The sequence below is a fragment of the Rhea pennata genome, chromosome 1 (assembly GCF_028389875.1).
Source record: "Rhea pennata isolate bPtePen1 chromosome 1, bPtePen1.pri, whole genome shotgun sequence".
NCBI lineage: Eukaryota > Metazoa > Chordata > Aves > Rheiformes > Rheidae > Rhea > Rhea pennata.
This window is the reverse complement of record NC_084663.1, coordinates 93180208-93194111: the sequence shown is the minus strand read 5'-3', so window position 1 is coordinate 93194111 and position 13904 is coordinate 93180208. Positions and strand designations below refer to the sequence as shown.

At 36.7% G+C, this 13904-nt stretch overlaps 1 protein-coding gene across 1 annotated transcript in view; it reads right to left on the bottom strand.

The window, feature by feature from the left end:
- The window catches only part of CFAP44 (cilia and flagella associated protein 44), a 42928-nt gene that overhangs the window by 24551 nt on the left and 4473 nt on the right, over positions 1-13904 (bottom strand). The window contains 14 exon segments of the mRNA XM_062573102.1: positions 245-355; positions 1298-1507; positions 2105-2199; positions 3434-3533; positions 4637-4684; positions 5080-5235; positions 6525-6689; positions 7209-7323; positions 8882-9098; positions 9429-9531; positions 10321-10483; positions 11461-11632; positions 12606-12698; positions 13481-13570. Of these exon segments, the coding sequence (XP_062429086.1) occupies positions 245-355; positions 1298-1507; positions 2105-2199; positions 3434-3533; positions 4637-4684; positions 5080-5235; positions 6525-6689; positions 7209-7323; positions 8882-9098; positions 9429-9531; positions 10321-10483; positions 11461-11632; positions 12606-12698; positions 13481-13570 (1838 nt within the window).

The following is a 13904-nucleotide window of genomic DNA, read 5'->3' as shown; positions in this document are numbered from 1 at the left end:
GATTCTGGTCTTAATTATCCAAAGTCCAAAATATGTCCAGAGTGACTAAATTGGAGATACAGCTAAACAAGATCTGTCACTCTGAAGCTGCCTGAAGAACACAGTAGAAAAGAGTCTTCTACATTGTCTATAGAGAACATGGCCAGGGTGATGGATCTTCATCTATTTTGATCAGAAGTTCTTTTCAAAATGACGTTCTAATACCCTGGGGGAGGAAACAAACAAACAAACATTCACTACTCACATGAGAAGGTGGAGACCACTGTAATGCCTGCACAGGCCCAGGGACACAGATGAATCCAATTGGCTCATATTTGTCTTCAACAGCAAAAAAGAAAACTGTTTTGTCTTTACTCTGAGAAGAAAAAAGAAAGATGACTGAATCAAAGCTTATCAAAAAAAAAAAAAATGGCAGACTGCAGGTACTCCACGAAATGCACATACTTCAAAACATCTGTGGCTAGACAAGTGAGTCCTCCACCTGCCTTGGGCACTTAGAATTGTGTTTCCCTGATGATGGTGAAAAATCCTATTCGCCTTCTTCAGGGTTTTGAGTGCACCCATAGGCCTTAATTGCCCTGATGGGCCTCACTTGGAAACTCCATTCATGCGTGTTCTGCCCATTGCCCCAGAAGCTCCATTTAAGCTTAGGCCCAGGCTCAGGCCTGACCTAAGTTATGTCATAGGTGCACCTGATCCCAGTCCTGTGTCCAGCTGTTCCTGAACTGTAGTTTGGATTTCTTGGATTGACCTCAGATGTGACTTGTAACCTTGCCTTTCTCTAATGATCACTGGAATGCTGGTGGAACTGGTGGCTGTCCACTCTGCTCGGGCTGCTCAGGAACTCTGGGATGGTGCCTTGTCCGTGAGGACACTGCCCTTACTTGTTTTGGAGTCAATGTTACGGAGCAGCCCCACCGTTGCTGCTCCCCAGTAGCCCTCATACTAAGGCTGGATCTCTGAAGTACAAATGAAGTTGCTGCTGCTAATTCCAAGCTACTACTAAACTAATTACAAAATGAAACAAATCCATCTTCAAAGGGGATTACAGAATTCACACTAAACACTCCAGTAGTTCACAAAATGAATTGTATCAACTGCATGGTTGCTTCTTTTCAGAAAACATAGGTGAGTGCAAACATTTTCTTTTCCCAGTACTACAGAGAACTATAACAAGCAATCAAAAGAAATACTGTAAGTATGATGTGTTATCAGTCAATAAATTTTACCTAATCTATATAAAAATAATCTCTACAATTGTGGCTTGATAAAAATAACTGAAGGAAATGACACATACTCCTGTAGCAAGAACATCTCCATTTTGTTCATATGCCAAGGCTGTTACTGCAGCAGTGTGAGGTTTGAAAGCTTGTTTCAGATTCATCTCTGCCTTTCCTATATTGGTCCGTCCTGCCACAATGGCCAGTCCTTTGGGATCATAAACTTCAATTATACGCACAACGCCATCTTCAAACCCCACAGCAATTAGACCTCCTTTAGGATTTACCTTTGAGTGGAAGAAAGAAGATAAAGAAATTGCAGTGTAAGTCAGTGGGCTTAGACTAAAGTACTTTCCTCCATAAATTTTTGCATAATGAACCCACTAGGCGTGCTATGTTTCCTCAAGAAGATAACTAGGCACTATTTTAATTAAAATTGAAAATTTGTCTAAGAGATAGACTCAACACTCCACAAATGATCAGTTCTGGCTACAAGTTCTTACAATTTATCTCCAAATGTTTGTGGATTGCCTGGACTGTCATTTCAAAATGTGTTTAGCAACTCATGTTAATTGACAATAACTGTTTGGCTTAAATAGAAGCTGTTAGTTTATAAAATAAGATTTCCTGTGACTGCCCACCAAAGTCTGATTTTAAAATCTCAGCAAGATATAAAATAGGAAAACTGACAATCAGTGGTAAAGTCAAACTGTACATCTACCTTAAAAATACATATTACTATGCAAACTGTACATATGCATACTACAGTAAATTCCAGTATGGCCTAAACAACGACTTCTTTAAGATTTTGTAATGCAAGCATCTTTCTCAATTTTCTCATAGACCCTTTACGAATTCTTACTAACATACTAGCAAAAACTTACTACACGAGGTGCCCATGTCAGTGCTGTTCCTCCTTGCTTAAACTTAATTTCACTCAATTGCCTTTTGCTGATGAAATCATAGATACGCACTGATCCTGTGTTCAAAGGAGATAGTAGAAACTTACTTTTTGCTGTGTCACTATTTAAGATTTATGAAGAAATTGCTATTTATTTTTAATGAAAACTGAACAGAAAGTTATTTTTCTTTTTAAATATCAAACACCCATCTGGAAAGACATGACTGGTGATTACAGAGCACAACAGCTAGCATGGTGCCCATGAACAAAATACAGGCTTTCTTTACTCTTTAACTTAAACGTTCCCTGAGTTGTAAGGGCTAAAGTTTGTCATAACAAGTCCCATACCAACCACTATGTGAAATTCTTAAGTAATCACAGAACAGTGGTATATTCTAAGGGATATCTCCACTGACAACATAGGAAAAGAGGATATGTTACTGCTTGGAATTGCCTAGGGAGGGAAATATTTAAATGCATGAAAATGGGAGAGTGTTCAAAAACAGCCATCTTCACTGGAGGTGAAATTAACAGATTAGTCGACACACACATTGATCTGCATAAAACTCCATTCCAGCTGGCATATATCCTAAATGTCATTTGCTCAACTAGTAGGAGTTTATCTTCAGGCTATAAGTGCATGTAAATGGTGTAACACAGACAAATGACAAGACACTGCTGACAAGCAATTTTGTTAAAGACCTTGTAGCATTTTCTCAGCAGCATAAATGATACTATTAAAGTTCTGGCCTGTGGCTCTTTCAAACAAGGATAAAGCTAAATGTGAAAAACTTAAATAGCAGTATTTATATATTTTAAATAAATGTCTGTAATTGCATGTTAGCATTTAAGACCATTATAGCTATTTCATTTGCTAAGAAAGCCACAAATATTAATATTCACAATGACTTATACAATGTTAGAAATTCATGTCATTTCTAACAAAACAAAAACCACAACACTTATCAATCCAGAGCCTGGAATAGAAATGTTGTTATTCAAACCAAATGTCTCATCTTTCCAGTCATTCATTCAGAACAAACAGAATTTACAAAGCTTCCCACAAGAATTTCTCTCATCAAAACCAAGGCTTTCAAGATGAAGCAATCCTAACACATTATTTTGCAACATTAACAATATATCTTAACTATTAAAGAATGGATCCATAGAATAACAACTGTCTGGAAAGCAACTTTACAAGAGCAAATACTCAATTTCAGTTCAAAACAGAGTAGTTCCAAAACAGGAGTTCCCATTACTCTTAAATAACCATAATTAAAGAGCTGAGAGAAGAAGAGTAGAGTGTACTTACGGTCAAGAGCAGTGGTAGCCATAAGATATGTGACAGGAGACACACTCATGGCTTCAATCTTTCCAGAGTGAAAGGTATACAGGCACTCTGGATCATGTGTCTGTGAGGCAAAACAGAAGAACAAAACTTCTGCTGTACTCTGGAACAGCCCTTGAAAGGTTTTATCAGCCATACCTACAGCGAACCTGAAAAATCTAGACAGGGGGTGGTTGCATGAACAAAATTTGGGGTGCCTATATGCAATTTCCTTTTTTTTTTTTTTTCCCCCTCCGTGTATATATCCATAACAAGATCATGAACAAGTCAACGTAGGAACATTAACCTTATTTTAAAATCCAGCATTTTCTATGAAAAAATAAAGGACAGTGCTTTTCTCTAAGTGTTTTCTAGCCTGGAGTTAACATTTTTAAGAAAAAGCTGTTGCTTTTGCAACAAAAGCTGTTGTATTGGCAAGGAAAATGCTCTTACACTTAGGGGTTATACTGCAAGGGAAATCTCTTCACAATCCAAGGAGTTACAGATTTTTCCCATAAATTTCTGCTGTTAGTTTTTATAGTATGCTTCACACATCTCTCTTTGCCATAAAATTCCTGGAACATCAGTTGTCTGTTACCACATATAACATTTTTTCCAATCAAAGGATGCATTCCCACTTACTTCAATACGTTGTAGAGCAAAAATGAAATGCAGTAATTTTACCTTTGTCATCTGATTCTTTAATCAAAAACATCTACAGCAGTATTACCTGTAGTTAGTTTGATAAAACACGAAAGGTACATTTCATCATCTTGTTTTTCTAGTTCTTTACGTCATTTAGAAATAACTGTAATGATTGTTTCAAATACAGCCTCTCTAGACAGGTTATGTTAATACTCCTTGAACTCATATCCTCCATTTAGGTGTCTTGTATTTCCAATTTATGAGACTAAAACTCAAACATACTTTAAAGCATCTTGAATTTGTGGCCAAAACTTCAGGAATCAAAAATCAATAATTTCTCCTGATAATCCTGTGCAATCATTATAATCAATAAGGTTATGTAAACAAATTGTTTAAGAAAAAAAATCTGGTTCAATGCTAAAATTTTTAACTATCTAACTCTGTAAAAAATAAACTGCACTGCAGAGGCAACCAGTATATTAAAATGAAGTTATTGCAAGGGAATTGAAGAAATCAGGAGAAGGAAAAAGAAAATAAACTTACAATATTTGAAAAAGTCAAATCCAGCTTCCATAGTGCTCCATTGGCATCCTAAAGAAGAAAAAACAAAACATGTAACCTGAATATTTTCAAACTCAATTTGAAAATAAAACTGCCTTCTGTGATTCTTTAAAAATTCTTTAAAGATTATCCTTGCGAAATTCAAATGACTGAATGTGGTCACATTGGTCCTATCAGTCCTACTCGTTATTCCAGGATAAAACAAGTTAGATAACACATTTTGACATTCTCCAACTCCTACGTAGTTCTGATTCTGAAAGTCAAAGTCTCCTATGTTATTTTACTCTAAAAATAGGTCCGGAAGATGATTAGATTCTACAGGAAAAAAAATATACTGACTGGTAACAGACTCCCACTATTACTTAACATCATCTTCCTCATTCTGTATTTCTCCACAGAGCTGTATGTACTTGAGTGTATCTTACCTGAGCATACCAAATGGGCTGTCCACGATCATGAACTTTTGCCATGAAACTCAGACTGACGTTCTTGCCAACCAGAAGTTCATTCATTGGCTCCATCTCCAGTAAACCTGTTTCATCTATGGTATCAGCAGCATCTACTGTTTCAATGTCCCACACCTTCATGGAGTCGCAAGCACAGAAAATGAGTATTCATTAGGCCAACATGTCCAAATCACATTTTCACATACAATTAATATGGAAATTGAAAATGATAAGAAACTAGGGAAGGATAAGTCTCACAGGCAGAGCATGAAACCTGTCACGTCTGCTTCACTGGTTTGAATATAACCTGCAATATTGACAACTAGCTACTACCATCTGATACAATGGGGCAGAAAGCAAAACATATTGCAAAATATTTCAATCCAATTCTGAGACAACAATGCCATAAATCCAGCCCCAGTACTGGTAAAGTTATACACGGCTGACTCAGAAGTGCAGAGAGTTAACAATACCTGCCTGCACTGCACATCGTGCATATTGAAGCATTAGGGAAGAAAGAAAAGGAAATGTTACACATCCAAGTTCTGCTGTGTGAGATGAGGACAAGACATCAGCTGGCACACTGATACCCTGAGTGAATGTTTCTAAAGGGATTATATCAATTTTTAAAACACAACCAAAAGAAAGCTAGGGTGTTTGAACCCCTCTGTGGTCTGTAACGGTAAGATTCAGCTTCCTGTTGGTTATCCAGGTCTTTCACAAATCAGTAGAAGGCACAATTTGTCTTCCTTTTAAGAGCAGGTGAACAGGACTGCAAAATCCTTGATAATCAGCAGATGAGATCAGCAATGGGCATGATTAAGGAAACCACTTTGACCTCAATTTATAGCTTCATGTGTTACCTTCAGAATGCTCAGTGCTTTATCTTTTAATTGCTACTCTATTTCAGTGATTGTATCTCCAAGATATTAATGAATATCTATGCCATTTTAACATAAATAATCTGAGCTATTACAAAATCTGAAAATCAATTTCAAATATTGCCATGTTTACCCTTTGAAATAAAAATAAATATACTAATAGATCTGAAAATTATAAAGATTAACCAAAACTACATTACAAAGAGATTTATTAGAATGCAGGCAAGAATAAAACTTTTAGAGAATCATTGAAGTTTATTTTGATTTATTAGAGTAAATGGTGATTAATTACTACTATCAAACAAAAGATGTTGTATAAATACTATCTGATTCAAACACCTACTTTGAATCTACTGTGGAGAAGTGCTCTTACTAAGTTTGTTCTAAAAATTCATTCTCAGAAAGCCACTGCATTGCAAATCTGCCTCCACAAATAAGCTCTGGGAAAGAAAAATATGTAACATTTACCTGCTGATCACAATATGTAACATTTACCTGCTGATCACAAACTTGCACAACACAGAGCACTAAAGAAAAACTCACCCGAATGAAGCCATCTTTTCCAACAGTCACAAGTTCTCCTTCATCCAGAATTAACTGGCTGATTGGGCCGTTGTGACAAGGTTTGCATCCCGTTCGACAAAGCTCTACTTTGATGAGGCCTCCATCCCAAAGCAGTAAGTTACCCCACTCAGCCCCTGAGATAACCTTCAATTCAAACAAAAAGAAGCACATAAGCCCCTCCACTTAACCATGCAGAAATACTGGCAAGAATCTGATAAATATTTGTGGCTTGTTTCTATGAAAGCATTAAATTCATAGCAATGTACAGATATTTGCAAGAGAAGGAAGGCATAAATGGTGAGGAGATTCAACTTTTTAGGAATGTAGCTTATCACTTAAATTCATTGAAATGGTGAAGAATAAGCGATAATATTCTTTGATTTCTTTACTCTCAGTGTTTTCACTGCTCTATTATAGAAGCCTCAGGTCTAAGCTAACACCAGTCTTTCATCTGGGAATTACAATGCTAACTGTACTTTTCAATTATTACAAAGCAAGCCAGTTTTCTGGCAAATTAATGTCAATATTAGCTTATCACAGTAGTGCAATGAAGGTCTAGTTCACCTCATTTTGAAGCAAATAGTAACCCTCCAACTTACTCAGTAGAATTTATACCAAATCCTGAGAGAGAACAGCAAATGAATTAAACTTTTTCAGACTTACCTTCCCATCAGGCAGCTCCACATACCCTATAATGTCAGTCACTGCAGTTTTTCCAAACCTGCCCAAGGCTCCTTGTAACTTGAGACCAGTGAATGTGAGAGCCATCTTCCAGAACCTGAGTACAGAAAACATGCCCCTCTCCAATACAAGATTTCCTAAACATAGTCTTCATTCTTTCTCAGACATTGAAATAATCTTCCCAGGGATACCTCTGAGGTGAAAGCTGACAATTTATTACTCTTTTTCATAAGAGAACTTGGGTTTATCTTTCTAAAATGAGACAAAGCTTTGTAAATATACAGTTTTTCTCTCTCCTAACCCTATGAAAAGCAAATTAGAAAAATGATCTGGCAGGGTCAGAATGAAGACTAAACTACTATTTAAAATAAGTAAGTATAAAATATATAACTATATTCTTCCTGCTATAACCATCACATGTACTTGCACATGCCTGTTTCATCCTTGCCGTTTCCAGAGTCTGATGATCAACCCTGTAAATCTGTGGAGGACTGTGTGTAATTCAGTGGAGGACTGTGTCCTCCACTGCATTTCATTCAAATACCTCCAGGGACTTAAACAAGACTGTAAAAATCTCAGTGAGTGAAAAGTTCTATCCTAGTTCTTCACAGCTATTTTTAATTGATCATTATATTTATACCAGTATAAAATATAACTTTAAATTACTGTATCACAAAAAATTAACATCTACTGCAATGCATCCTCTGTGCACAGGAGGCATATCACATTTAAGACAGGTATTGGAAATTAGAATTTGGGACTAAACTTAGGTTAAGGCTTAGGAATATCAGTGTTATAAAAGCTATGTCAGACTGTATTCATAGTATTGTAGCTCAAAATAAAGACTATAAAAGAGCTTATTTTGCATGATTTCCATAACTAATATTTTCCAAGTCACATTTTTTCTGGGTCTAAACAAGCCATTTCTTATTTCAGACCCACCCTGAAACCAACTGTAGAGATTTGGAGATTTTGATCTGATTCCTGTGTAAAATCCAAAAGTCTTTAGATATGTTATCATTTTAAAGGTATAATTTCTATTATAATAGCATCTAAGTCATATTTCAACTCCCTGGTATTTTAAGGCTGAACACTGGACACAAAGGCAATCCCTGTCCCAAAGAGCTTAGGGCTGTGATTCATTTTTCATTACAAAAGGTTCCATGAACTTACTAGAAAAGAGAGTATATGAAATTTTTGTAAGGGTTTCTTGGAGGTTTCTGACAGCAGGATAGGGGTCCTGAGCCATTTCTCGGCAACCAGTTCTAGTGGCTGCCCAAGCAGCAGCTAAGCTCAAGAAATCAAAGGTAGAAAACCCCAGAGGCAGAGGAGGTATGTATGTTATGTTAACAGCTAGAAGAGATGTATATGTAAATATTTTTGATTAATTCTTCACAGTGCTTGTTGGAATTACAAGAATGGAGACAATGGTACAAGCATTCAACACCAAGTATCATACCTTTAGGACAGCAAAGGTGTTAAAAGAATTGGCTGACTGTCTGAAGAAATAGTTTTCTCATATTTGTAATTGTTATGGCCAGATAAAATAGCATTTCTCATTGGTCCATGTTTGCTAATGGCACTTTCCTGTTAGTCATCTTCCAGATATTGTGGCTTTACAGCTCATGCACATTAACTATAATCAGTAAACCTACTTGATGTGTCCTGTTCCAGACGTAGTTAACTGCTCTTCATTATCAGGAGAAAACGTGACCTTGTAAACATCCTGGGAAAAAGCTTTTGACCTCAATACAATCTTTTCCTGTTTCCAATCCCAGATCGTCAACATGTAGTCAGGATCGCTACCAACACTGGCTAGCAAATTGCCAGAATTGTTGAAATCAGCAGAAACATAGGCTTCCTCTGTTCCTCCTGAAAAGACATAAAAGCCCAACCCGCATGCGCACACATACACACACACAAACACACACACACAGAAAAGAGGAAGAAACAATTGGAAAAACTGCTTTAAAAGGAGCTCAACTTCCACTACATTTTTTTCACCAGTTAATAGCCTTCAGTTGATTGTATCTACTAAATAAAAGCTTTTTACCATTGAAAAATTTAAAAACTTTTAATCAGTGCTGTTAAGTACCAAAAGGTTGTATGTTCTTCTAAACTTAAAATGAACCATTACTCCATCTGCTGGGATCTATAAGCACTGGCCCATTTGTGTAAAATAAATAGTGCTTTTTACACTACCTCGTAGTATTCTGTAGGGCCTCAGTGAAGGATACTCGTAGATGATGAGGTCTGGCTTCTTTCCTTTTTCTCCTACTGCAAAGTACTGCTTAGTAGGGTGTGCCTTGAAAAAAACAAAAATCCTTTTGGATGCTGTAAAAACACCTTTGTTGTATTCAGCTAATTATTGAGTTATTGTATCTACTTGTTCATTAGTCAGAAGATGTTGTGGTTGACAGATTGCATTATTCTATCTGCATATTCTCAACAACTGCCAATCTATTGCTCACTACTGGAGTTAGACCATTATGCATACAAAAATGGTATATTGCACATATGCTGCAAAACTATGACAAACTGTGGAACCAAATAATAATTTGCTTCATCACGCATTATTTTACTAGCTCTGTCTGACTCAATACACTAGCTGAACAGCACTTGGGTCAACAGTCATCTACTTTTTCAGAGGGTAATATAAAAAGAACAACCCTCTTGAATGCAACTGCTGTGAAAACACATATGATTTTCCCAAAAAGCTGCTTACAGTGGAATAGAACAATACGAGTCTGGGATTCTGAAAGCTTTGCTCATGTGAAATATTACTGAGAGCTGGTAGGGCCATTCACAGGATAAGGAGCTACAAAAGCAGAGAAAGCATTTCAGAACCCAAGCTCTTGGTAGGAGATTACTAGAATTAAACCAGATATTTTTGTCTTCATTTATCTAGGTACTTGATTTTCTAAATTTTACCTACAGACAAAACACTAAACTAGTATCAGTTATGACTAAGAGAGACGAAATGTTGAACAAAAGAGTGCCAATGCAACTGTAGAAATCTCCCATCAAGCAACCACATGACCATTTCATTTGTAGAAAGGGACTGACATCCTAAAGCAAAAAACATAATCCATACTGTGATAACCCCAATTCCACCACCACTGCTGCTCCGGAGGTAACTCTGAGATTTAGTTTTCAGGTCCAGGAGCACCACATGGTTGCCTGCAATATAGAGCAGTGTTTGGCTATCCATCATCAGCAGGTTTACAGTTCTCATGCAGTCATATCCAAAAGAATGTCTGAGAATATTTAATAAGGAAAAGATTTAATACTGGGTCTCTAGAAAACTTTACTACTTGGAAAGAAACAATCAGTACTTAGACCAAGACTGAGATAGGAATATTGAATCCTTATAAATTTTGTTTTTCATCCTTCTACCTCTATTACAGGGCACACTTCTTGCCTCTGCTGGATCCTTTCAGGCTGCAAGGATTTATATTCTATCAATTCAATGTTTTCTTCTCAAAAAAAAATGTAAGAGCTGTGCCTCAGATTGTTAGGAACTGTGCTACAAACAAGTGATCACACCAAAGAAATACTCAAGTTCACTTATTTAATGTTTATATACTGATATAGATAAGGGAAAATCCAGTCTTCAACAGCAACTTGACTATGTCTGCAGAGAAAACCATAAGCACTTCTGAAAGCCGTATCTCCTATCCTACTTGACCATATCTAGCAAAGGTCATCACTTACTGATCATCACTTTTTTCATTTTACCAGTTTATGTCTTCTGAGCACCAGAGCTAAGAATCTACTTAACTTCTTCGCCTCTTCTCCCTTAGTAGTTCTGGGAAAAAAAAAAAAAAAAAAAGAAAAGAAAAGAAAAGAGGTACACAGCAGCTCTTCTGCCCATACCCTTTCATAAGGTCTGTCAGAAAGGCCAATATAGTTACACAGAAAAGAAGAGTTACTAGCAGGGAATATTCTTACCCTAGTTCTCTGCCTGATCGCACTAATTTGGTCATGATGTAGTTCTGTGGGAGTATTTATGACAGTAAGCACTATGTCCAATATCAAATTCTTATGAGGTCAAGATAATGTTTACGGCAAATTCACCCAGAACCATGACTGGCCAAGATTCTTATCTGTGTCTCACCCAGAGGTATCCCACTAATGCCACATAGGGTACTCTAAATTAGGCAAGTACAATTTTAAGAGCATACTTTAAGAAATTTCTAGCTCTAGATTTGCACAGTCTCAACAGAAAGGATACTCAAGAGTAAGAAGGTTAATTGGTATCCCAGAGTCTTCAGTGACAAATGGCCGTGAGTATAAATCTTCATACTTATAGTAGAAGGTTTCTGAGATTTTCTTTTCTACTTTCTCAGGCCTTTTTTCTGGCTCTGAGCATACTTCAGTATCATGCTGCTCTTCCACATCTTCTTCTGCATCTCCAAAGTGGGAACATTAAGGAAAGTTATAATTGCTGTAAATCTTAGGCTTCTTGCTGATACTTGTACCTAACTGCAAAAATGAAGCATTTACAGATTCCTTGCTTCCTTAACACACTAACAGGCACTCCATAGCAGAAAACAGATGTATTGTATCTTTGTAACAACTTGTCCTGGGGCAGTTTGTAACAAGCCCTTTCTCAGGTTTTTAAAAACCTTATTGTGAATACTCTACATTGAAGATATTAAAGCAAAAAATTTGGGGTATGTTTTAAAGACATTGATTTTAAAATTCAAGACCTTAAGATACTAAAAGCAGTTTCAGTTCAGCTTTGCTTTGTGCTTAGGTCTCAGCTTTGGAAACCAAATAAAGTTTAAAGTGTCTCTTTTTAGTAGCTACTGAATGCACATCATTATACTAGACAATTAGTACAAGCACATATTTTTTGCTCTTTTCCTTACAGCAGACTATAATAAGATACTATTGTCACAGATAGGGCATACTGCTGACATGTGACTCAGCAAAGTTCTTCACTGGATTGCAATGCAAAATATGTCAACATGAATTCCAATTAGTTATAAGCAGTCGTTAAAAGTATTTTCAAGCTTGATTCCTCAGACCGAATCTCCATTACCTATTTTGTAAGCTTATCACCTAATGTTAATTTTTTTTTGTCTCCTAGATGTTATATGAAAAATATATGAGAAAACATCTTATGAAAGATGTTGTATCAGTAACAAAAACATACAATACAGCCCCTCAGCACCAGGGAAAGAATGAAACAAAATACACAAGGTAAGCCAGCTGAAAGAAAGAGGAGAAACTCGGTAGCTGTAACTTAGTAGCACTGGTCTGAGATAATATTCATAACAGTAACAGGCGAAGAAAAAAAAAAGGGGGAAACTGGAGAGCCGGGGGGATTTTTATGTACATGTCAGTATCTTCTCAGTGGAAAGCAGCACTCACGAATTTGATCAATGTCTGACTCCACTTGCTCCAATTCTTCTTCCTGTTCCTCTGCAGTTGGTGATTCCTTCAGAAGGCTAGTTTTGCTTTCTTCTGCAAAGGATAATTAGAATCACTACATTTGACTACTTTGCTCATACATGCTTAATTTAAACAAATATATAGTTCCAGAGTAGTGAAAAAACAAAACAAAACAAAAAAGCCTTCTGTTCATCAATGAATTTCCTGTTATCTACAGAAAAGTCTGCCTTCAAATAACCACATTTTAGAACTTAGTGGAAGGAAAGAAACACATCCTATAACAGAAAAAAAGTATTATAGGAATATCAAACAAATGACAAAAATAATATGTCAGTATAAGCCTTGCAAAGTTCTGCAGAGGAGTCACTAGTGGATTCTGTAATCTATACTATTTAATATGTTAGATGACATACTGAATCTCTGAAAAAGACACTGGACTCAAAGGACCTAGACAGGCCTTTCAAGATCAAAGCAGTATTAAAGACAAAAACCAGGCCCTTGTGATTGAAAGAGACTGACTGAGTTTACATCCAATAACCCAGAGCATCAAGAAAGATGAATTACTATTGAATTAATTGCAGTATTGGCTATTGAGACCTCTTCAAGAAGCAAGAATTGTCAGAGAAGAGACTTCATGGGATGAAGGACAGTTGGAGCTGCAGACACAGTGGTCAGCCCAGAAATTCTCTAGAGGGAGCAAATCTTTGACTAGAGTCAAAATTAAATTTGACAGCATCAGGAGTAGCAACTGAAGATTCACACTTACTAGTAAGGAATGGGTAAGCTGAAGGAGAAGCCAGAAGCTATCATAGGCTCGGTACTGAAATCACTATATAATAGCAGGAAATACTCACGGACGCTGCTGGTATTTGCCTGGACACCTTCTGCTGGCTTCTCATCTGCTCCCTCCTGTTTTCCTGGAGATGATGGCACGTCCTCTTTACCTGGTGGTGGTGGAGAGACACTCTTGATATTCTTGTCTTTTGCTTTTTAGACTATTTTCCTTTCCTCCCAAATACTCTGAGATTCCCAAACATAATAATGTGTCTTGTCTGCAGACTACAAGCACAGATAATCCAGGGATATGTTTAACTCAAAGTGAATTCATTGGCTCTGTTTTTGGGAACCCGGTAAGGACCCCTGTGTACTTTTTCAGTCTATTAGAAAGACTTTCATCTAAATATCATGTGATAGAGGAAGCCGAAGAGAGATTTGCATGTTTTGGGCTTCTCCAATATATTCAGGAAAGATTTATTTTTGAGCAAAAAAAGCTAGTCC